Genomic DNA, 24,925 nt, shown 5'->3' with positions numbered 1-24,925 from the left:
ACTTATTTAAAACACCAAAAATGACAAAAATCTTTCCCTTTGTTAGTAAACGCGATAACTTTTGCGCAAACCAATCAAAATACGCTTTTTGAGATTTTTTTTTACCAAACATATGTAGCATAAAACAAATTGGCCGAAAATGTTAAAAAAATTTGATTTTTACATTTTTTTGGGGGGGAATTTCATATAAAAAATTTGAAAAATATTGTTATTTTTGCAAAATTTATGCTCTTTTTTTGTTTATAGCGCATGATCAAAAATTTGCACAGGTGATCAAATACCACCAAAAGAAAGCTATGTTTGTGGGAAAAAAAGGACGTGAAATTCGTTTAGGTACAGCGTCGCACGACCGCGCAATTGTCCGTTAAAGTCACGCAGTAAAAAAAAAAAAAAAAAAAAAAAAAAAAAAAAAAAAATCGCAAAAAAACCCCTGGTCGGAATGGGGGTAAAATCTTCCGGGGCTTAAGTGGTTAAGAAATCTCGCTACTAAAATCGAATTAGCTTGATATCTTAATTTAGATCTCACAACTTTTAATGTGAACTGCAACACAAGAGATTTTTAACAGTTTGACTGAGTAATTCCCCTTCCAAAATCACAAATTTCATGGCATAAAATAATCTATTAGATAATGATCACCTCCCTAAACTTGAATGAGAAAATTGTTTAACAATCACTCATTTTAGGAGAAACTTGGGCAAATCAAGTTTACCCCCTGAGCTTATTATGAGACTGATCTAACAATTACCTAATCTCCTGTAGAGACATTGAATGTTTTTCAATTTCCAAGATTAAAAAAAAAAATAACCTGAGCAGCCCTGGTCTTAGCAACATGAAAAAATTGGATTTATGTATTACCGTAAAATCCTTTCTTTTGTTCATTGAAGGACACAGTTCCATAACTTTTTTGACCCTTGGGACATCTTAAAGCAGTGTCAACATGAGGGGAGGGAAACCCAGCAATACACAAAATTCCCAAAAGGGCTAAACATAGCCAACCAGGTAAACCAGGAGCTCAACCAGGAACAACTGGAGCTAACCAACCAGAAAGAATACACCCTCAAGAGGCTTAAGCCTCTGCAACAGCAGCCTGCAAAACTTTGCAGCCGAACACAGCATCCGCAGATACAAGTACATCCACCTTGTAAAACTTTGTGAATGTATGCACAATGACCATGTCGCCTCCTTGCACACCTGGACAACTGACGCCAAGCCCAGGAGGCACCAAGTGTCCTTGTAGAATGCCACCAAGAAGACCACCTTCTGTGACAGAGTAAGCAGAGAAAGTTCACGACTATTTTCAAAAGGCGGTTTTTGAAGAACCGACAGTACCAGATTGAGGTCCCACAAAGTAAACCACGGACCTTACCGGAGGAGCCAAGTGGCGAAGCCCCTGGACGAAAGTGTGAACCAAAGAGATTAGCAATCTTTTCCGGCCGTTGGCTGCAATCTGGCCCTTGATGGTGCCCAGAGCCAAAAGCTGATCTACACCCTGTTGTAGAAACTCCAGCAGACAGGACACCAAAAGAAACCCCCCCCCCCCCCCAGACTCACACCAGAAATGTACGCCCTCCAAACTATATGATAAATCTTCCTGGAATAGATTTTCTAGCATTCAACAGTGTAGGAATCACCGAATCCGACAACCCTATCCTTCAGTACTTGACTTACAATAGCCAGGCCGTTAAAGGCAGCGACCATAAAGAAGAATGGAAGATCGGTCCATGAGACAAAAGATTTTCCTTGAGAGGGAGTCTCCAAGGAGCATCGGCTACCAGCTTTACGAGGCCTGGGTACCAAGACTGGTGAGGCCAGTCTGGAGCCACCAGAATGACTGGAATCCCTTCTGCCTTGAAGTCTTGGGAGAAGCTGTAGTGGAGGAAAAGCGTAAATCAGACGATACTGACCCCAAGGGGCCACCAGAGCGGCGGCGGCATCGGCCAAATAATCCCGAGATCATTCCAACCTCTGAATCTTCCGGTTGAGACGAGAGGCCAACAGGTCCACATCGGGAGTCCCCCAACGGAGACACAGTTATTGAAAACATGTCTGGGTGAAGAGACCATTCGCCCGGCTCCAACGCCTGTCGACTGAGGTAGTCCGCCTGCCAATTTTCCACCCCTGGAATGTGCACAGCAGAGAGGGCTGGAACATAGTGTTCTGCCCACCTTAGAATGCCAGCTACTTCAAAGGCAAAGCCTGATCACTTTAATCTCCAGGATATTGATCGGCAGACTGGACTCCTCCCGAGTCCAAACCCCTTAGCTGAATCTGTGCCCAAGTCACCTCCCCATCCGGACAGGCTGGCGTCCATGGAAACCACTGTCCAGTACAGAGGGAGAAAGGACTTCCCCTGTTTAAGCGCTGGGGAATGGAGCCACCAAATTAAGGATCCCCTCGCACCCCGGCTCAACAGGATCAGATTTCCAGAGATTGAGGATTCTTGTCCCATTTGGCAGGAATCTCCTTTTGCAGAGGCCTGGTAAGGAACTGAGCAAACGGAACCACCTCGAAAGTGGAGACCATCAAGCTCAGCACCTGCATGCAAGTCCTGAGAGACTACCGACGGTTGGACAACAGGAGCTGAATCGCATGCTGAGACTTCAGCATGCTTCGCCTCTGGATTCAGCCTCAGCCAGGGTGTTTCTTCCAAAGTCAATCCCAGGTAGTCCAGGTTGTTGGACGGAGTCAGAGCTGATTTCTAAAAATTCAGTTTCCAGCCGAACTCTTGCAGAGTTCACTTAGTGATGTCCAGATTGTCTTTTAAGACACACTGAGACTCTGCTCACAGAAGGAGATCCAGTACCACAATTCCCCTCTGCCTGAGCAAGGCTAACACCGGGGGGGGGGGGGGACAACACTTTTGTGAACACCCGAGGAGCTGAGGCGAGTCCAAAAGTTGACGCCACAAATTAAAAGTGCTCCTCTCCCACGGCAAAGCAAAGAAAATGCAGGTGCCCGACATATATTGGGATATGAAGGTAGGCGTCCTTGATATCGATAGAGGCCAGAAAATCCCCTTGATGAAGGGATGTCACCACTGTACGAATGGACTCCATTCGAAATTTCTGAATCAATCCAAAACGATTGAGAGCCTTAAGGTCCAAGATTGGACGGACCTTCCTTCCTGGGAACAGTAAAAAGATTTGAATAAAATCTCTGAAAACGTTCCAACTCTGGAACCGGCACAATTACTCCCTGTGGTAGCAGATCATGCATCGCCCCGTAAAGGCCCTGTAGCAGATCTGGGGACAGGCGAAAGTTGGAAGGAAGGACCGAAACTCGATCTTGTAACCAGACCAAATAAACTCGTGGACTCATTTGTCTTGAACAAAAGAGGTCCATGGGTCTGGAAAGAAGCGAAGATGTCCCCCCACCCCAGATACGGGTGAGGGCGCCCCTTCAGGCAGAGGAGGGCTTGTCTGCAGGACCAGTGGAACCCGCTTTTGACTTACCGGCCCAGGATCTCTTGGAGCCTTCTGCGAAATTATGATTGGATTTTGATCCTTTGTCCTGTGAGCCAAGAAGAAAGGACAACGAGGCTCTTTGCTCTTGGCAACTGTGGAAGCAGAGTACTCTTACCTCTCCCTCTCGTAAGACCTTTAATCATCTCTTTCATAGAAGCTCCGAACAGGCAGTCTCCTACAAAAGGGTGATCAGTCAACACCTTTTTGGAAGCTTGGTCCGCAGACCAGTATTTCAGCCAAATCATACGGCGAAGGGTCACAGCTGTCACAGACACTCTGCAGGCTAAAGGGGCCGCATACAGAGAGGCATCACAGATATACTGTTACCCCTGCATCAACTGATCCGCCAGCTCAGGAGGATGTTGACCCCCCCTCCAAATCCTGGCACAGAAGCTTTGCCCATTTCGTTAAGGCCTGGGAGACTAAGGTGATGGCAAACACCGGCCTCAAAATTCAATCTTCCACGGTGAAAAGGTATCGGACCAGAGCCTCAGCTCTCTTGTCCACAGGGTTTTTAAAAGACGTGGAATCCTCCACCGGAAGAAGCGTGGCTTTAATTAATCTGGAAACCTGAGAATCCACCACCGTAGGTATCCCAACCATGCGTTTCAGGGATCCCCACTGACTTGCAACAATCTTGTCGAAATAGGCAGGAAAGGCACCTTGGATGGTCTGCGGGTACCTTGGATGGTCTGCGAGTGGGCACCACTCCAGGCAGTTTACCGCGCCATCTCGAAATGGGGGTGCCGCAAGCCAGAGGAATGCTGCTACTCTAAAGTTGGGTGGCGCTCGCTGCCCAGACTGGGAAGATCGTAAGGATCTAGGATATCCAGTGCATTGCCAAGTCTGGCAGGTGATTGTAGTTCTCACAGGAACAGAAAATAATAGAAAAAGAAAAAAATTCAGTTTAAAAAGGAAAAAATGCCAGGCCCAGAGATCCCAGCAGGGAACTAGGTCCTTACTCCTGACTAGACAGAAAAAACTGAAGTCCTATAGCAGGAAGTGGGAGTATACCCCCTAGGACTGCCCTATGGTTGTAGTGAAACTTGCTTCCGCCTAGTGTCCTACCCCTATGGACAGCAGCATAACCCAAGGGTCAAAGAAGATATGGAGCTGTGTCCGTCAATGAACAAAGGAGAAATTTCTGATTATTTAGCAATTATTATTATTGCCAGAAAAAGGAACAGTCCTTTCACCATGTGTACACTATTTTGATGTAACGTCTTCTGAATCATGAAGTATGCTGAAATGAGTCCGGGTTCCAAGAAAAGGAGCAATCCAAACTAGCACAAGCAGATGTTTTACCACTTGCTATACTAGGTGAGCAATTTGCATGTAGATGGTTGATCTAAAACTAAACAAAAAACTACATGAACTAAATAGCCTATACTTTAATAGAAAAAAAACTGAAGCATAAATATTTGAACACATTTGGTATTACCATGGAGAGGCTCGACTCTTTCGCTGCTAAAGCCATTTTTTGCACACATGCTTTTAAATCATTGAAGATTACATAAAGCCCCCAAAACATTATATATTTTGTTTAAAGCAGACACCCTTGAGAATAAAATAGTTGTAGTTCCAAATTTCTGTAAAAAATATACTAAAGTTAATTTTAGGGCACACAAATGCATTAAAGCCCACCATTTTTTGGTAAAATATAAAAGATGAGGTGAATAGATGCCCAACATGTCAAACCTTAAATTTTCATGCGCCCGTGAAATGGCAACATACTTCAGTACCCTATATTTATACACTTTAAAAGCCCCCTTTAGGTTATTCATTTAGTGTTATGGAAGAGGTCTGGTACTAGAAATATTGCTCTCACTCTGGCGTGCGCAGCGATATGTAACATGTGCATCGCAATTGGCGTTTCATACAACGTCCAGTAAAGAAAAAAAAAAAGGCAGACATTCTGCCCATGTGCATGTCGAACGTGCTTGCAGAACCAGCAGCCGACATTTTTTTTCTGTTGCACAAAAAAAATTAAAAATAGTGTGTATCAGCCTATAGTCTTCTATCCATTGTCAGCACAGTTTAGTCAGAATTGATGTTAGGAGGGGGGAGGAGGAGGGGGGAGGATGCCTTTTGTAAGAGTTATTGCCTGGAATTCTACTTTAAGTGCAAATTTTATTTCTCTATTTAGGATAACACATACTAACCTATTAAAGCAGATTGTCCTTTGTCTTGAATCAGAAAGAGCTGACCCCAATCTGTACAACACGTCTTTACTCCAAACACAACCAAGTACCCAGTACACAGCAACCACAGGTATGGAGACAATAGAAACTCCTTCAGTGTAGTCTCATCTGAAGCTCCAGAACCTGGGAAAAAACACGCTTGTTATATAGCATCCTGTGTTCTTTGAACCGTTTATAAAACACTATACAATTGACAGATACCATTGCATGACATAGCAAATCACATGATAATCAGTGCATGGATAAGAAATGACTGTTGTGAGACTAATCTTGGTAGAAATCAAGTGTCCGTTTCTATGAAAAAATCTGATGAAAAATTCAGAGATCGATCACGAGAGAATGGTTTGCAGATGCCTATGCACATAACTAGCTTCCAATTTCTATTTAACAAGCAGAAAACAGCCAATATTTTAGTCCTCACCAAATGTTTCTGCCTGCAACTCAGCCTTGGATTATAAGAGAAATGAAAAGTGGTTACGGGCTGTGACATAAAATGACTAACACTGAGAGATAGCATTTGCTTAGCATTGTAGTTGTTTTTTTTTTTGTTGTATTTTCTGTGTATTTGTAGGTGTGAATTTTAAACATCACCTCTGAATGCAGTACAGTTTGATTTCATAACAGAAGACATGGGTTAGACATTCTGTCAAGTTTATTGGTTCACCCCACTGGGAAAGTTTCTACTCACTTCCTCTCCCTGTAGCAACACCTTAACCTGGGCAGAAAATGAGGGAAATCCCTTCTAACAGGATAGAAGAAAAAAACTTTTTATATAGTAGAGATTTTAACTTTTCCCAACTCTATCAGCTTTGCATTGCGGTCTATACAGGTGCCTCTCAAAAATTAGAATATCATCAAAAAGTTGATTTATTTAATAAATTCAATTAAAAAATTAAAGTCATATATAGATCTTTTACACACAGAGTGATATATTTCAAGCATTTCTTTCTTTTAATTGTGATAAATATGGTTTACAGCTAGTGAAAACCCCAAATTCAGTATCTCAGAAAATTAAAAAAAGACTGGAGCTGCATGATTAATCGAAAAAAATCGCAATCTCGATTCACCCCCCCCCCCCCCCCACGATCTTAAAACTGCATGTCCTCGATTCTTAGGCCCCTTTCACACGGTCCGCATTCCGTTGTGGACCGTGCTCTGCTTAGCGGGGATCGATCCACCGATCCCCGCTGAGCCGGCAGATGACAGCTCTGTCTCTCCTGTGTGCGGAGAGGGAGGTGTCAGAGCCCCGCTGCTCTCTATGGGGAATCAGATGAGAGCGGACCGCCTGTCCGCTCTCATCCGATCCCATCCGATCCCCAGGACGGATGGAAAATAGGGTTTCCATCCATCCGGATTTCACAGACGGGATCGGATGCGGATGGCAGCGGACATGTCACCGCTGACATCCGCTGCTCCATAGGGCTGAATGGGGCATCCGATCAGATCCGCCTAAAAAACTGACAGGTGGATCGGATCAGAACGCCCGTGTGAAAGAGCCCTTACAGAGCTGTTCTCTGCTCAGTTACAGCTGTCAAAAAAGAAAAAAAGCCTCAGCAAATGTTTATCAACATTGTTAAGGCTGCTCGATAACTATAAAACACAATGTATCATTGCGTTCTTTTAGATCAGGAAGGAATGAACTTCCTTCTAAGTGAGGGCAGTTTAACCTCTTAAAGAGGTTGTAAACCCACCTTAATGACTTGTGCCTACAGGTAAGCCTATAATAAGGCTTACCTATAGGTACTGTAAATATCTCCTAAACTTGCACCGTTTAGGAGATATTTACATTGCATGCAGCTGATGACCCGCCCGTGCCGTTCCTTCAGAGCCCTGTGCCGTGACAGGCGGCTCCTGTGCGCCTCAGGGGCACAGGAAAAAGGTAAATCCTTCAAGACCAACCCAGAACAAACAAACAATAACCCAGAAAAAGACATAACGCGTCTCTTCAAACAACCGCCCCGCACAAAACCTTGCGGCCAAAGGAAGCATCCAAGGATGCCATCACATCAAGTTAGTAGAATTTCGTGAAAATGTGCACAGACGACCAGGTCGCTGCTTTGCACACCTGAGCCACAGAAGCCTGATGGCGAAACGCCCAAGAGGCACTGACAGCTCTAGTAGAACGTGCCCTCACAGGGAAAGGAGGCACCTGACCCTTGATTGAATAGGCTTGAACAATAGTCTGATCCATTTGGGAATGGTTGCAGGGGACGCAGCCGAACCCTTCCGAGGTCCCTCGGGAAGGACAAACAGGGAATCAGACTCCCTAAAGGACTCAGTGGCAGACAGGTAAACCCTGATCACCCGGACCAAATCCAACGAATGCAAGGCCCAAGCATGCCTTTGGATGCTTGGGCTTTGCACAAAGTGAAGGTAAAACAATATCTCCATGGAGGTGGAAAGCAGATACCACCTTAGGGAGAAAAGACGGATTTGGTCGCAGGACCACGTTATCCCTATGAACAACCAGATAAGGCGAACGGCAAGCAAGAGCCGTCAATTCAGACACTCTGCGAGCAGAGGTGATAGCCACCAGAAAAGCAACTTTCTGGGACGACACAGGCAGAGCCATTTATCTGATGTGCTCAAAGGGAGGCCGTTGTAAAATAGACAAAACCAAATGCAGGTCCCACGGAGGCAAAAGGAGCCTTCCGCTGGGGAGCCAGATGACGCACCCCTTGAATAAAGGTGCGTATCAAGAAATTAGTCGCCAAGGGCCACTGGAAGAAAATGGCTAAGGTCAACAACAGACCTTTGATCGTGCCCAGTGGCAAGTGCTGATCCCCGCAGGAAGGCCAAAACCCTCGCCACCGAAAAGGAGCGAGGATGAAACCCTTGTGACTCATACCAGGCAATATACGGCGTCCAGGGACGATGGTAAATCTCCCTGGAGGTAGCCTTCCAAGCCCTCAGTAAAGGTAGGAATAACAGCACCCGAGAGACCCTAGTCTCTCAAAACTTGACTTTCAACAGCCATTGCGTTAAAGCCAGAGACTGCAAAGCAGGATGGAAGATTGGCCCTTGAGACAGTAGATCGTCTCTCAGCGGAAGCCACCAAGGCGGCTCAATGACCATCTGTACGAGGTCTGTGTACCAAGACTGACGAGGCCAGTCTGGGGCCACCAGAAGTACCTGCACCTGTTCTGACGCTGTCGGCGGAGGAACCTGGACCGGGGTTGAATCAGAGGGTAGGAATAAATCAGCCGATAAACAAAAAGAAAGCAGCGCCAGCTTAGTGAAGCATAAGGTTTATTAATAAAAAAAACACATAGTGATTTACTCTTAGGTAAGTAAAGGCCGGTTCGGTAGGTGAATGGAATCATCCATCTTCTTGTCCTGGATACCGTTGCAGAAAGGAGGGGTGCAGGGTGTCGGTGGTGCGTAGAGGCTGTTGTCTGGCAGCCTGTCTGATGGTGCGGTGGTGGTGGAGGACTCTCAATGGGGCTCCCCTTCCTACGCTTTCGGAGCATCCGTGCTCCTTCATTAGGCGGTCTCCGAAAGCTAGCAACGCCCATCTTTCCCTCCACCTTAGAGGAAGTGATGTCGGGCTGACAGGAAGTAGGAAGTGGAGCCCCATTGAAAGTCCTCCACCACCACAGCACCATCAGACAGGCTGCCAGACAACAGCCTCCACGCACCACCGGCACCCTGCACCCCTCCTTTCTGCAACGGTATCCAGGACAAGAAGATGGACGATCCCATTCACCTACCGAACCGGCCTTTACTTACCTAAGAGTAAGTCACTATGTGTTTTTTTTATTAATAAACCTTATGCTTCACTAAGCTGGCGCTGCTTTCTTTTTGTTTATTCTCCTCAGAGCCTCTCCTTGCTCCAGCTGGCAGCCGCTTTCGTGGGCCCCCTCCCCCCTTCCACCTCATCCTTTTTTATATTTTTCTACCCATTTTTTACTTTCTATATTTTTACCTCTTTACCTCATGGTATGCCACCCACCATCAGAGAGCGCCATGTAATCATTGACTTTATAAATCAGCCGATACTGGTGCCAGGGCACCACCAACGCGTCCATGGCGTCCGCCAGAGGATCGTAGGTACTGGCCATGAACCTTCCCACCTTTTTGTGGAGCCAAGACGCAAACAGATCCACGACCGCAGTCCCCCACCGGGGACACACAGGACTCCGGGTGCAGGGACCATTCCCCCTGGTCCAAGGACTGGCGACTCAGTCTGCCTGCCAGCTTTTCACTCCTGGAATGTGAACAGTCGAAATTGCTGGAACAAGCGTCTCGGCCCAAGACAGGATCTCGGCCCCTTCCTTGGCCGCCCTTGGTGATTGACGTAAGCCACCGCCGTGGTGTTGTCCGTCTGAACATGAACCGGACGACCCTGTAGCCGAGTAGTCCAATGGAAAAAAGCAGAGCTTGATTGCTCGGAGCTCCAAGACATCGGTAAGGAGGATTCCTCCGCCGACCACGTCCCCTGGGCACAAAGTGTGCCTAGAACTCCATCCCAGCCCGACAGGCTGGCATCCGTGGGGATCACCATCCACAGTAGAGGCTGAAAGGATTTGCCGTGAGTCAGAGTGGATGACAGGAGCCACCACGTAAGGTCTGTCCTCGTGAGGTGGCTCAAAGATATCATCCTATCCAAAGAAAGTTTTTCTGTCCCACCTGGCAAGAATCTCTGCTTGCAGAGTTCTCGTGTGAAACTGAGCAAACGGAATGGCTTCGAAGGCCGAAACTATCAGACCCAAGGACTGCATGCAGGCCTGTAGAGAGGAGAAATCGTTGTCCCTGAGGGACCTGATCTCGCTCTGCAGGGTTTGAAGTTTTTCCTCCGAGAGAAAAAACCTTCGCTTGAGTATGACCATCCCCAGGTAACTGAGATGAACTAACAGGGTCAGTGCCGACTTCTGGAAGTTGATGGTCCAACCGAACTCCTGGTGCGTCTGAACCATGACCATTAGATTACCCGACAGAGTGGCACACGAACTTGCCTTCAACAGGAGTTTGTCCAGATAACTGAGGACCGCAATCCCCTTCATGCGCCAGCACTGGAGCCAAAATGGTGAATACCCTGGGAGCCGAAGCGAGACCAAAGGGTAATGCCACAAATTGAAAGTGCTCCTCTGCCACTGCGAAGCTGAGATACCGCTGATGACCGTCGTAGATAGGGATGAGCAGATAGGCATCCTTTAGGTCGATGGAGGCCAGAAAATCCCCCGGACTCAATGATGCCACCACCGACCGGATAGATTCCATCCGCAACTTCTGCACCCGCATAAAGCGGTTCAGAAACTTGAGGTCCAGATTCGGACGCACTTCGCCCTCTTTTCTGGGCACCGTGAACAGGTTGGGATAGAACCCGTGAAACCTGTCCCACTGAGGGACTGGCACAACTCCTTGGGCAAGAAGATCTTGCACCACCCCCTAGAGATCTTTCAAAAGGATCGGGAGTCAGGTGGAGATTTGATGAAAAGAACCGGTCTGCGGGGCGGGAAAAATACCTTAGCAACTGGGAAAAAATACCTTAGCAACCAGAAAAATACCTTAGCAACCGGGGGAAAATACCTTAGCAACCGGGGAAAAAAATACCTAAGCAACCAGGAAAAAATTACATTAGCAACCAGGGAAAAAACACCTTAGCAACCGGGGAAAAACACCTTAGCCACCGGGGAAAAACACCTTAGCCACCGGGGAAAAACACCTTAGCAACCGGGGAAAAACACCTTAGCAACCGGGGGGAAAAAATACTTAGCGACCGGAAAAAAATACTTTAGTGACCGGGAGGGATACCTTAGTGACCGGGAGAGATACCTTAGCGACCGGGAGAGATACCTTAGCGACCGGGAGAGATACCTTAGCGACCGGGAGAGATACCTTAGCGACTGAGGGGAGTGCAGTAGCGAATGGGAGTAATACCTCAGCGAGTGCCTGCGAGTACAAGCAAGTGCCTGTGTGAGTCTGCGAGTGCCTGTGTGTGTCTGCGAGTGCCTGTGAGTGTAGCGGTGAACCAGAGGGTGAGAAAGTAGAGTTAGGAAGCTAGAAAACAGCCACACAGGACAGACTTCATGTACTGAATCCCCATCAGATTAGATTAGTGGGTACAATGCCCGGCGGGTGTGGAGATGCGATTCGGTGTACATCTTGTGGCATGTATACGTTCCTCTATCAGGCGATCGAGGGCGAATACAACTGCACAAAATGGAGGGTGGAAGAAATTCCGCGCTTATGGACAAAGAAACGGGCTGCGGCCAACCTCAAAATATAGTCCAAGGACTATATCAATAAATGTGGGATGGGTGAGGTGAGATGGCGCTGCCTAGTTATATACAAGTGGTGTAAAAAGAAGTTAATCCAATAGTCACAGCCTAAAGTGCTAATGTGCTAGTTTGAATAATGGTGTGCAGTCCACAGTATAGGGCATGAGTGTATAAAAGAATATAAAGCAAATTTAGAGAGCACTCTCCCCAAAATTGTGCTCAAAGTGATATGTGCAATAAATATTTAAGTAAATTAATAAACGAAAACTGTATACCAGTGAAAGGGTAGTGATGGGGTTTCACAAATTTAAAAATCCTTATGTAATCTAATTGAAAATGTGCTCATAAAACATAAAATATAATAAACAAATAAATGTGCAAAAATATTGTGTGCCAATGCAAAGAGATTAAAATGATAATGGTGATCACACAATTTACAGCAGTATAGTAATCCAATAAAAAAGTAAGTAGTCCATATAGTGCTAGCACACCAAGAAAAAAATGTGATGATCCACCAAAGGGTGACAAACAGTCTTTAAACGTGCTATAAAGTGAAGCAAAAATATCTCAATCTTAAAACATCTCACCTCGCGGCCCCTACTGCTTCGAATACCCGTTTACTGCATAATCTATGTGAGTACCTGATTTTAAACTTGTTGAAATAAAGTATTTTAAAAGCGGTACATCACTATATTAGCACTTCTTCTTGCATACCATCACCGTTTGAGGAAGAGAGGCTCCACTATCCAGGTGAATGAGATACCTTCCCCCCCCCCCCAAGAGTCCCACACATCAAAGTTGGTGGATAAGAGGATATTATACCCATTACCCCTGTAGGGGTACAGATTTCTGGTGAGTGCGGGAGAAATTGGAGGGGTGCACTGGTTTTTCGCACCTACCACCCAGCACGTAGACCACCTGGAAGACCACCAACTGATTGAGATATTTTTGCTTCACTTTATAGCACGTTTAAAGTCTGTTTGTCACCCTTTGGTGGATCATCACATTTTTTTCTTGGTGTGCTAGCACTATATGGACTACTTACTTTTTTATTGGATTACTATACTGCTGTAAATTGTGTGATCACCATTATCATTTTAATCTCTTTGCATTGACACACAATATTTTTGCACATTTATTTGTTTATTATTACATTATTACATAAGGATTTTTAAATTTGTGAAACACCATCACTACCCTTTCACTGGTATACAGTTTTCGTTTATTAATTTACTTAAATATTTATTGCACATATCACTTTGAGCACAATTTTGGGGAGAGTGCTCTCTAAATTTGCTTTATATTCTTTTACACACTCATGCCCTATACTGTGTACTGCACACCATTATTCAAACTAGCACATTAGCACTTTAGGCTGTGACTATTGGATTAACTTCTTTTCACACCACTTGTATATAACTAGGCAGCGCCATCTCACCTCACCCATCCCACAACTGCACAAAATGTAAGCACGTTGCTTCCCTGGAAGCTCAGGTCCTGAATCTAGGGAAGCAACTGGCAACACTGAAAAGAATGTCCATACTGAAGGAGAGCTGGGTACGTACCCGTCAGGTGCAGGTAGGGGCCTGCAAAGAGGAGGGCAGAGATACAGGCATCAGAGCAGAGAAGATGGGTGACAGTTAGGAGGGGTAGAAGGGAACAAGGCAAGGAGGCCGGTTCTGGGCTGGAGCACCCCAATAAATACGCCCCGCTGCATGGTGTTGGGGAAACCAGTCAGGGACCAGCATTGCTGGAGCAGAGCGACGCCCCTAGCTGCCAGGGGAAGAACTCCTCCAGTGATACTGGGAGAAAGGGAAAGAAAAGACAGGTTCTGGTGGTAGGGGACTCAATTATTAGAAGGACAGACAGGGCAATCTGTCACAAAGACCGTATGTGCCGAACTGTCTGCTGTTTACCGGGTGCTCGGGTTCGGCACATCACAGATCGGGTGGACAGATTACTGGGTGGGGCTGGGGAAGACCCAGCTGTCATGGTACACGTGGATACCAATGACATAGGCAGAGGGAGATGGAGAGTCCCAAATACGATTTCAGGGACTTAGGCGCTAAGTTGAAGAGTAGGACCTCCAAGGTAGTATTTTCAGAAATACTACCTGTACCTCGAGCCACACCAGAGAGGCAGCAGGAGATTAGGGAAGTTAACAAGTGGCTGAGGAGCTGGTGTAGTAAGGAGGGTTTCGGGTTCCTGGAGAACTGGGCCGACTTCTCAGTCGGCTACCGGCTCTTTAGTAGGGACGGATTGCACCTAAATGGGGAGGGTGCAACTGTACTGGGTGAGAAGATGGCCAACAAGTTAGAGGGGCTTTTAAACTAGGTGATGGGGGAGATGGTACAGATGTAGAATTAACCAGTGGGGAGCAAGGTTCAGCGGGCACAAATGTGGACATTAGTGGTAGGGTGTTCAGATTTCCTAAATCCAAGGTAGGTGTGGGGAAAAAAAAAAAATTGGAAGAGCAGCATAAAAACAACATCAAACGAGAATTTGTATACCAATGCTAGAAGCCTGGCCAACAAGATGGGAGAGCTGGAGCTGCTGATGTATAAGGAGGACTTAGATTTTGTGGGGATTACAGAGACCTGGTTTGACAGCTCTCATGATTGGTTGGCGACCATTCAGGGGTATTCCCTTTATTGCAGAGATAGAGAAGGTAAAAAAAGGGGGAGGGGTATGTCTGTATATTAGAACAATGTACAGGTAAACACGAGGGATGGTATTAATAATGGAGCTATGGACAAGGTAGGATCCCTATGGGTAGAACTTCAAAGGGAAGGCACTATGGGAAAAGTAATATTGGTCGTATGCTGTAGACCCCCCAACCAGAGGGAGGAGGGGGAGGCAGACCTCCTTTCACAGATTGGATTGGCAGCAAGGATGGGAAATACCATTATAATGGGGGACTTTAATTATCCAGATATAGACTGGGCAGAAGGAACCGCACATGCATCCAAGGCTCAGCAGTTCCTAAATGTTTTGCAGGACAATTTCATGGGTCAGATGGTGAACTCACCGACAAGAAACAATGCGGTACTAGACCTACTGATTACCAACAATACAGACCTGCTCACGGATATAGAAATACGGGGCAACTTAGGAAACATAGGTCAATTCGTTTCAGTATTAATCATAGTAATAGGAAACACAAGGGTAATATAAGGACACTGAATTTCAAAACAGCCAATTTCCCAAAACTGCCCTCTTTGCTAGAAAATATCAAATGGGATAGAACCCTGGGAACTAAGAACACGGAGGAAAAATGGGAGTGCTTTAAGAGCATACTAAACAAAGGGATTGGCCAGTGCATTCCAAAGGGGAATACATTTAAAAGAGCAAAAGTAAACTCCAACATAAAAATGCATATTAATACTAAAGAAGAGGCCTTCAAAAAATACAAGGCTGAGGGGTCATTGGCAGCATTCAAGCATTACAAAGAGTGCAATAAGAGATGTAAAGGCGAAATCAAGGCGGCTAAAATTGAAAACGAGAGAAATATAGCGGAAGAGAGTAAAAAAAAAACCCAAGAAATTCTTTAAGTATATAAATAGTAAGAAAGCGAGGCCAGAACACATTGGCCCCATAAAAGATGACGAAGGGAAGCTGGCCACTGAGGACAGAGAGAAGGTGAAAGTGGTAAATAATTTCTTCTCTTCAGTCTTTACAAAAGAATTTGGGGGCTACACTAACCCAGCTTGTAATGATAAATTAAATAATACACCTCAGGAAGTACCGCCATGGTTAACAGGAGATAGACTTAGAACTAAATTAGAGAAACTTAACATAAATAAATCACCAGGACCGTTTGGCTTGCACCCGAGGGGACCATTATTATATAGACGGTATGGTGCCAGCTGATTGGAAAAAAGCCAACGTGGTACCAATATTTAAAAAAGGGCTGAGATATATCCTGGGTAACTATAGACTGGTCAGCCTAACATCTGTAGTCTGCAAGATTTTGGAGGGGATGTTATGGGACTATATACAAGACTTTAGTAATGAAAACGGTATTATTAGTAGCAACCAGCATGGATTCATGAAAAATCGTTCTTGCCAGACCAATCTATTAACCTTCTACGATGAAGTGAGTTGTCAACTAGACAAAGGAAGGCCTGTAGATGTGGTGTATCTGGACTTTGCAAAGGCATTTGACACCGTCCCCCACAAACGCTTACTGTACAAACTAAGGTACGTAGGTATGGACCATAGGGTGAGTACCTGGATAGAGAACTGGCTCCAGGGGAGAGTCCAGAGGGTGGTGATAAATGGGGAGTACTCAGATTGGGCGGGTGTGGAAAGTGGGGTCCCCCAAGGTTCTGTTCTGGGACCAATCCTGATTAATTTTTCATAAATGATCTAGAGGAGGGGATATCCAGCACAATCTCGGTATTTGCAGATGATACTAAACTAAGCATGCCAATATCTTCTATGCAGGATGTGGAAACATTACAAGCGGACCTGAACAAAATAATGGGGTTGGCAACTAAATGGCAGATGAGGTTTAATGTTGAAAAATGTAAAGTAATGCACTTGGCCGTCAGAAACACGAAAGCAAGCTACTCACTGGGGGGGGGGGGGGGGGACCTCTGTGTGAATCCAAGATGGAAAAAGACCTGGGGGTACTAGTGGACAACAGGCTTGGCAGTGGCATGCAATGCCAAGCCGCTGCAAGCAAAGCCAACAAAATACTGGAATGTATAAAAAAGGGGATTCACTCCAGAAATAAATGGATTTTTGTAAACCGTAAAATCCTTTTCTCTTAGCTCATTGACAGACGTAGTCCTCTGTGATTTAGCACCTTCGGGTTACGCTGCCCTCCACAGGAGTAGGACTAGACAGGAAATAAAAATGCTCTGGCCACACCCTAGGGGCAGTCCCCGAGGGTATATCCTCTCTCTCTCTGCCACAGCAAATCAGTTATGTCACAAAGCAGTGTTTAGAGAATTTAACCCAACCCAACTCCAAAACAGAGGGGCGGGTACTACGTCTGTCAATGAGCTAAGAGAAAAGGATTTTACGGTAAGATTTTACAAAAATCCATTTTTCTCTATCGCTCATTGACAGACGTAGTCCTCTGTGATTTAGCACCTTCGGGACGTCCCAAAGCAGTACCACAAATGAGGGGTGGGAAAAAATGGAAATTAAATCCAATCTAGAAGGCCCAACCGGTGCCAACTAGAAGTTTTACAATGCTCATCCTCAATGATGAGACTCAACAAAAAATTTTTCAACAGAAAAAATCCTCGAGGTAGACCTCCGGTCTCCTCAAATTGCGGCCTGCAAAACCTTGCGGCCAAATGAGGCATCCGCCGATGCCATCACATCAATTTTATAAAATTTTGTAAAGGTATGTACCGACGACCAGGTGGCCGCCTTACATACCTGGACCACTGACGCCTGATGGCGGAAGGCCCAGGAAGTACTGAGCACTCGAGTGGAGTGCGCCCTAACAGGGAACGGAGGACTCCGACCCTTAATAGAATAAGCCTGTACCACCGTCTGTCTAATCCATTTGGCGATAGTCGCGGCAGATGCAGGCAACCCCTTTCTGGGGCCATCCGTGATCACAAAAAGTGAATCCGTCTTACGGAACGATTCCGTAGCCTTCAGGTATACCCCGATTGCCCGAACCAAATCCAAGGAATGCAACGCATGTTCCCGATGATGATTGGGCTGAGGACACAAGGAAGGTAGTACAATATCTTCATTCAGATGAAAATCTGAAACCACCTTAGGAAGAAAGGATGGCTTAGGATGAAGTACTACCTTATCCCTATGAATCACTAAGTATGGGGACTGGCATGATAAAGCAGCCAGTTCTGACACCCTGCGTGCAGAAGTGATAGCCACCAAGAAGGCTACCTTCTGGGATAAAGTAAGCAAGGGAATCTCCCTGATGTTTTCAAAGGGAGGTTTCTGTAGAACCAACAAAACCAAATTAAGATCCCAGGGCGGTAAGGGCGCGCGGACTGGTGGAGCCAGGTGCCGCACCCCCTGGATGAAATTCCGCACCAAGGACTTAGTAGCTAAAGGCTTCTGAAAGAAGATTGCTAATGCTGAAACTTGACCCTTGATGGTGCTCAAGGCTAGTTTCTGCTCAACCCCTTTTTGCAGAAAGGCCCTCTGTCCTTCAGTACCTGGGTCTCAATGGCCAGGCCATTAAAACCAGCGACTGTAAAGCACGATGGAAGATTGGTCCTTGAGACCGCAGACACTCCCTGAGACGAAGTTCCCAAGGAACGTCCGCGACTCGCATGTCCAAGTCGGGTAGATCGGCTTGACGAGGCTAGCCTAGAATTTCTAGGACCACTGGCGCTGACTGGATCTGAACCAGGCGGCCCTAGAGCTATCTGGTCCCGACCATCCGACAATGTCTGATCGTTCTCCGTTCCCACACATTTATCAGACACCTGATTCCTATCAGGAACGGTGATCTCTCCTGGTTGAATCTCAGGGACCGAAGTCACCCGGCTAGAGGCTTCTTGGTCTGTCTGTTCAACCGGATCCGATTCTTGTGGGGAACTGAGACTAATCTTTGGAAAAGGTAAAGAAAAAGATCTGTTCAGGGAACGGTAACTACCGCTCCCTGTAGTACTTAAATGTTGGAAGGGAAGAATCGCACCGGTAGCAGTGGTCGATGCTCGATCTAATGCCCTGAATACCGGTGAAACCGTCCCCCCACCCTCAAGCCGGGTGGGGGCGCACCTTCAGGCTGTGTAATCCTTTGCTTCAGGTTTGGCTGAGTCGGTCTTTTGTTTGTCCGACCAGCCCTTCTTGAACCCTCCTGGAGGAGCCTTGCCCTTCCCGCTTGCAGCAGTCGGGCGCACAAACCCTTTATGGGCGGTAAAGAAAGGTCCCCGCTTGTTACGAGGTCCTTTACCGCAGACACTCCCTGAGACCGCAGACACTCCCTGAGACGAAGTTCCCAAGGAACGTCCACGACTCGCATGTCCAAGTCGGGTAGATCGGCTTGACGAGGCTAGCCTAGAATTTCTAGGACCACTGGCGCTGACTGGATCTGAACCAGGCGGCCCTAGAGCTATCTGGTCCCGACCATCCGACAATGTCTGATCGTTCTCCGTTCCCACACATTTATCAGACACCTGATTCCTATCAGGAACGGTGATCTCTCCTGGTTGAATCTCAGGGACCGAAGTCACCCGGCTAGAGGCTTCTTGGTCTGTCTGTTCAACCGGATCCGATTCTTGTGGGGAACTGAGACTAATCTTTGGAAAAGGTAAAGAAAAAGATCTGTTCAGGGAACGGTAACTACCGCTCCCTGTAGTACTTAAATGTTGGAAGGGAAGAATCGCACCGGTAGCAGTGGTCGATGCTCGATCTAATGCCCTGAATACCGGTGAAACCGTCCCCCCACCCTCAAGCCGGGTGGGGGCGCACCTTCAGGCTGTGTAATCCTTTGCTTCAGGTTTGGCTGAGTCGGTCTTTTGTTTGTCCGACCAGCCCTTCTTGAACCCTCCTGGAGGAGCCTTGCCCTTCCCGCTTGCAGCAGTCGGGCGCACAAACCCTTTATGGGCGGTAAAGAAAGGTCCCCGCTTGTTACGAGGTCCTTTAGCTTTAGCAGCCTGTGGCAAGAAAGTGCTCTTGCCCCCAGTGGCATCCTTAATGATCTCATCTAGGGTGGCCCCAAATAGGCGATTCCCCTGAAAGGGGAGATTCGTCAAGGTCTTTTTGGAACCTAGGTCTGCTGACCAGCATTTTAACCACAGCACACGTCTGAGGATTACCGCTGACATAGATGCTTGCCCTAATAGGGGAGTAGTATCCAAGGCTGCGTCACAGACAAACTGTAGTCCTTGTATAATCTGTTCCATTAATTCAGATGTTCCCTGGGGGATATCTTTCCCCCTCAGGTCTTGGCGTACCAATCTCGCCCATTCCGTTAGTGTCTGGGAAACTAGACCAATAACAATTACTGGTCTAAATGCTAACCCTATCAGGGAGAAGATAGTGTGGGACTCCGCTTCCACCTTTCGATCCACCGGATCCTTAAAGGACGAAGTGTCCTCCACTGGGATAACCGTGGCTTTATTCAGCCTGGAAATAGGTGGGTCCACCACCGGTGGAACCGTCCATTTCTTGATGAGGGATTCCTCAAACGGATAGCGTCTAGCAATACGCTTGGAAATAGTAAAGGTACGCTTAGAATGCTCCCATTCTACCTTAATTTTGTTATCAAAACACTTGGATACAGGAAAAACCTTCACCGTTTTGATGGGCTTGTTAGTACCAAAGGGAATCTCTGTTTCAGTTGCCTCTGCCGGTAAAACCTCAAGTCTTAAGGTTTCCCGCACCGCCACAACTAGTGCGTCCACCAATGCTTCTTCCCGAATTATGGCGGAAGAATGAACGTCCTCCTCACTGTCTGAGGGAACTTTACCTGAGATAACAGCCCTTGCAGAGGGACCTGCAGCTGCAGTGACCATCTCTGAATCTGAGTCAGAGGTGTCAGATGATATAGGGGTAGGCGGGGGTCGCTTTCTTGACCCCCGTCCCTGACAGGCCGTCTCCACCCGAGCCACCAAAGACTCCAAAGCTGATGTAAATGCGTCTATACTCTGTGCACCGGCGGGTCCCGTGGTCCCCTCGAGGGAAACAGGTGGGGGTGCTTGTGTGGCAGGGTCCATGATAATTCCAGTTACTACCCGGAAAATTCAATCCAAAAATAAAACTTTTTTTTTTTTTTGTTAGACCCCCAGCGCCACAAAGCCCCTCAGTGTTAGCTGCTTAGGGACCCCTATTGAGCGAAAGAGAGAGAGATAGACCCCCAGGCTCACCACTTGATGCTCAGAGTTTTCCACTGCACTTGTCTCAGCACTGTCTCGAACCGACAGGAAGTCTCTTGGCTGGCTGCCCGGGAAGAAAGGAGGCGGCTCCGCCCCTCCGTACGCCTTCCGGCGCCTCCCCTAGCTCCACGAGGTGTTTGGGTCAACTCAAACATGGCCGCCCCCATGCTGGAGACACGAGGCTACGCCAAAATGGCGGCCTCGTGCGATCTAGCAAACAATGGCGGCGGCTGTACCGAATAGCGGCGTGACTGCAGGGCATCACAACACCTTCTCTACATGGGGATTTAGCCTGGTCGGCGGTACCGGACCCTGGCGGACCGCATGGCCGTCGGAAGGCCTGCTATAGCTGGAGACCTGACTTGGAAGGCAGTCTACATGACCGTGGCTTCTGACTGGTAGGATACTTATATTATCACAGTAAGATTCCAGTACTGCCACTGATTACAATTTTTTAAACATATTTACAATTAGATTGTCAGCTCCCAAACCAAGCCTCCTGGCTTTTTGCACACAAAAATCACACTCAAAGTAGGGGGATCTGTGCCATGTTATAGGATAGAGGGGAACTCATCCTTACCATACAGAGAGGGGCCCGCGTTCACCACAAGACCCGTCAGAGGGAAAGGGGGAACATACTACTCACCATACCGAAACCAGGCGGGCGCCAACTCCTGACAGTACCCCTCTCCACCGGGGCGGGAGGGCTGTCGACCAATACGGACGCCGTGACTCATGGTCCTTGGCGTTTCAGCGAGACGTTTAACTCGCAAGGTCAGTCCCTCCAGTGGGACTATGTCGCGGCCGACCCAGCGCGGAGCTATGGCCTGCACGCGCTCGTAGGCTGAACTGGGGTGACCACCGGATCTCAACATCCAGCCCGTTGCCCAGTTCAGCTTTCTTGCTTGAAGATTTCACAGGAACACTGGAGAAAAAAAGCTGTCTAAAAATCTTTTTAAGAAAAAAATCCTGCCAGGTCCGAAGATCCCAGCAAGGTATCTAGGTCCTTACTCCTAACTAGACAGAAAAAAAGTGATTTGCTGTGGCAGAGAGAGAGAGGATATACCCTCGGGGACTGCCCCTAGGGTGTGGCCAGAGCATTTTTATTTCCTGTCTAGTCCTACTCCTGTGGAGGGCAGCATAACCCGAAGGTGCTAAATCACCGAGGACTACGTCTGTCAATGAGCGATAGAGAAAAAAAGATTATTCTCCCACTCTACAAGACTTTGGTCCGGCCAAATCTGGAGTATTCCGTCCAGTTCTGGGCACCGGTCCTCAGAAAGGATGTGCTGGAACTGGAGAGAGTCCAGAGAAGAGCAACAAAAATAATTAGGGGAATGGAGGATCTCAGCTATGAGGAAAGAATACAGGCATTGAACTTATTCTCTCTGATATCATATCCCCTCTCAAGCGTCTCTTCTCCAATGTACAAATACTGTACTGGAGAGGACCCTAGCATAAGGAACAAACTTATTAAGGAAAGGGAATACAATAAGACACGTGGCCACTCACTAAAACTAGAGGAAAAACTGTTTAACCTTAAAATATGTAAGGGGTTCTTTACTGTCAGAGCAGTAAGGATGTGGAATTCTCTTTCACAAGCAGTGGTATCAGCAGGGAGCATTGATAGTTTCAAAAAACTATTAGATGGGCACCTTAAAGACCACAACATAAAAGGGTATACAATGTACGGTTAACAGCAATCACACACACACATCATAGGTTGAACTGGATGGACTGATGTCTTTTTTCAACCTCACAAACTATATAACTATGTAACTATGAGATCGAAACTCGATCTTGTACCCTGAACGAACAAACGTTTGTGAACCCACCTGTGCCGAATTTGGGACAAACAGGGTTCCTGAAAGTAACCCAGACGTCCCCCCACCCCTAAAATGGGTAAGGGCGTCCCTTCAGGCGGAGGAGGACTGGGCTGCCGAACCGACCTGACCGGCCTTGGGCTTGCCGAACCATGGCTGCTTGTGACCGCCTGAGGTCTTGAAGGATTTACCTTTTTCCTGTGCCCCTGAGGCACGAAAGGACCCACGAAGAACCCTAAAGGAAGGACGGACCCCGCCTAGCGCGGGGTGATTTTCCCTTAGAGATTTGGAGCAAAAGGGTACTCTTACCACCCGTAAGACCTTTGATCAACTCATCTAAGGTATCCCCAAAAAGTCGATTACCCATATAAGGGACATCAGACACAGTCTTCTTGGAAGCGTGGTCAGCCGAACAAATTTTTAGCCAAATAATGTGGCGGATTGCGACCCCAACCGCAGATAACCTTGCGACCAAAGGAGCCTCGTCCAAGGCCACATCACATAGGTACAGCATGGCCTGGGCCATTTGATCCATTAGGTCAAGGACAGTCGGAGTGACCGACTCCGCCACTAAGGTGCGCCTAAGCACCTTGAACCATTCCGTGACCGCTGGAGAAACCATCACAGAAGCGAAACACAAGTTTTAGCAGGGAGCCCGCCACCAAATATATGTGGCGGGAAAGCGTCTCCACGGGCCTGTCCGCCGGGTCTTTGAACACCGGGGAGTCCTCCACGGGCATCAACGTGGATTTATCGAACCTGGAAACAGTGTGGTCCACCTTTGGTGACACCGTCCAATGATTGTCGACAGGATCCGAAAAGGGATAACGGTATCGAAAACGCTTAAGCACCGCCAGCATATGCTTGATGCAACGCCATTGCTCGTTCAACCTGACGTGACTTCTGGGCTTTGCAGGACCCGAAAGAAACCCGCTTACCTGACCAGGTGGGCTCAGCCTCAATGTTTAAAGTCTCCCTGACGGAGCTAATAAGTGCGTCCACTATAGCGCGTTCCCGCGCCGCAGTGGAGGATGACTCCTCCTCCTCCCTACCGAATAGGAGGACTGGGCCCCTTCAGGGGGGACATTGTTCGTAGCAACCAAATCAGGCTCTGAGTCAGAAAACTGAGAGGGCATCGGCCATTTTTGAGTAGTGTGTCCAGACATCAGCAGATCCACCTTGGACGCCAAGGTTGCAAGTGCAGCAGATAAGGAGGCCATGGAAGAGGATTCAGGAATTCCTGAAGCAATAACCAGGTCTGCGGAGAATTTGCTATCCTGGGACTCCATTTTGCAAATAAAAATTTTTTTGGACACTAGCCATTTAAATCAGCGGTTCACACGGCCAACACCGCAAATCTGCACCGCCGGTGGAGACCCCTTTAAAACTGATATAGCAACCGAGAAAGTACAGTTTGCAGGGAAAATACCCGAAAAACTGTGAAAAAAAAATCAGCCCCACAATGTCACAGTGTACTTGCCAGACCTCACACGCGCTGCTGCAGTGAAGGAATAAGTAAAAAGGAAGTGACCTCATGCACTAGAGGCCGAAGCTATGCCCTGAGCTACAGTATAATGGATGCCTATAAAAAACAATGGGAGGAAGCACTCGCAAAATAGCTGCCGCCCTTACTAGGCGGCCGCCCATAGTAAAGATGGTGCCCGAACCGGCGCCAAAGGGTCAGAAAATGGCTGCTGCCCACACAAGGAAGCCAGAAGCCTGCCCTCACCCAAAATGGCGGCCGATCGATCGGCACCAAGTCAGCACAAACCCAGGAAACTTGCCACCGCTGGGACATCCCCAGACACAACCCCAGACACATCCCCAGACATGTAACAAGCCCCCACACCCCCCATCCAGGCTTTTGAGCAGCGCGTTCAGCGCATAGCACCCCCAGCGTGGGCAGAGAGGTAGGGGCCGCCAAAACGGCCAGGGAGGGGGACACTACAGAGACCGTTTTTTCTGCCTTACTCAGGAGTGGGCCCACATAACGCCCCCACATGACAACTGTCCCAGGGACACAGGGGTAACATCACTCACCATACCATGGACCACAGGCTCCGCTCCGATACGGAACACCTCCCACCCTAAACAGGGCATTCCGGAGTGGAGACATCACTGCGAAGATGGTGTTCTCCGCAGGCTCGTCCCCGTCCATAGGGGCACCATCGTGGTGAGGCCTGGGTGTACCAATAGCCTGCTTACGCTCGTTGGCAAGCTAGAACACCCTAAGGATCTATATTATCCAGTGTGAGGCTCAGTTCTGCTGTCGCTTGTAGTCCTCCAGGCGATCCCCCTGACTAACTAGCGATATTGAGTGAGAGAAAATAAAAAGAAAATACTTTTTTTCAAAGAAAAAGACAAAAAAACAGAGACATAGGTCCCAGCTGGGAAACCTA

At 47.5% G+C, this 24,925-nt stretch overlaps 1 protein-coding gene across 2 annotated transcripts in view; it reads right to left on the bottom strand.

The window, feature by feature from the left end:
- The window catches only part of SLC37A4 (solute carrier family 37 member 4), a 66,452-nt gene that overhangs the window by 25,795 nt on the left and 15,732 nt on the right, over nt 1-24,925 (bottom strand). For both annotated transcript variants that reach the window (XM_082274465.1, XM_082274466.1), the window contains exon 5: nt 5,628-5,789. In XM_082274465.1, coding sequence (XP_082130591.1) covers nt 5,628-5,789 — 162 coding nt within the window. The remainder of the gene's footprint in view (nt 1-5,627; nt 5,790-24,925) is intronic.

The sequence above is a fragment of the Pelophylax lessonae genome (genome assembly GCF_965119305.1).
Source record: "Pelophylax lessonae genome assembly, chromosome: 12".
NCBI classification, from domain to species: Eukaryota; Metazoa; Chordata; class Amphibia; order Anura; family Ranidae; genus Pelophylax; species Pelophylax lessonae.
The sequence above is the reverse complement of the archived record's forward strand: the minus strand, read 5'-3'. Positions and strand labels throughout refer to the sequence as shown.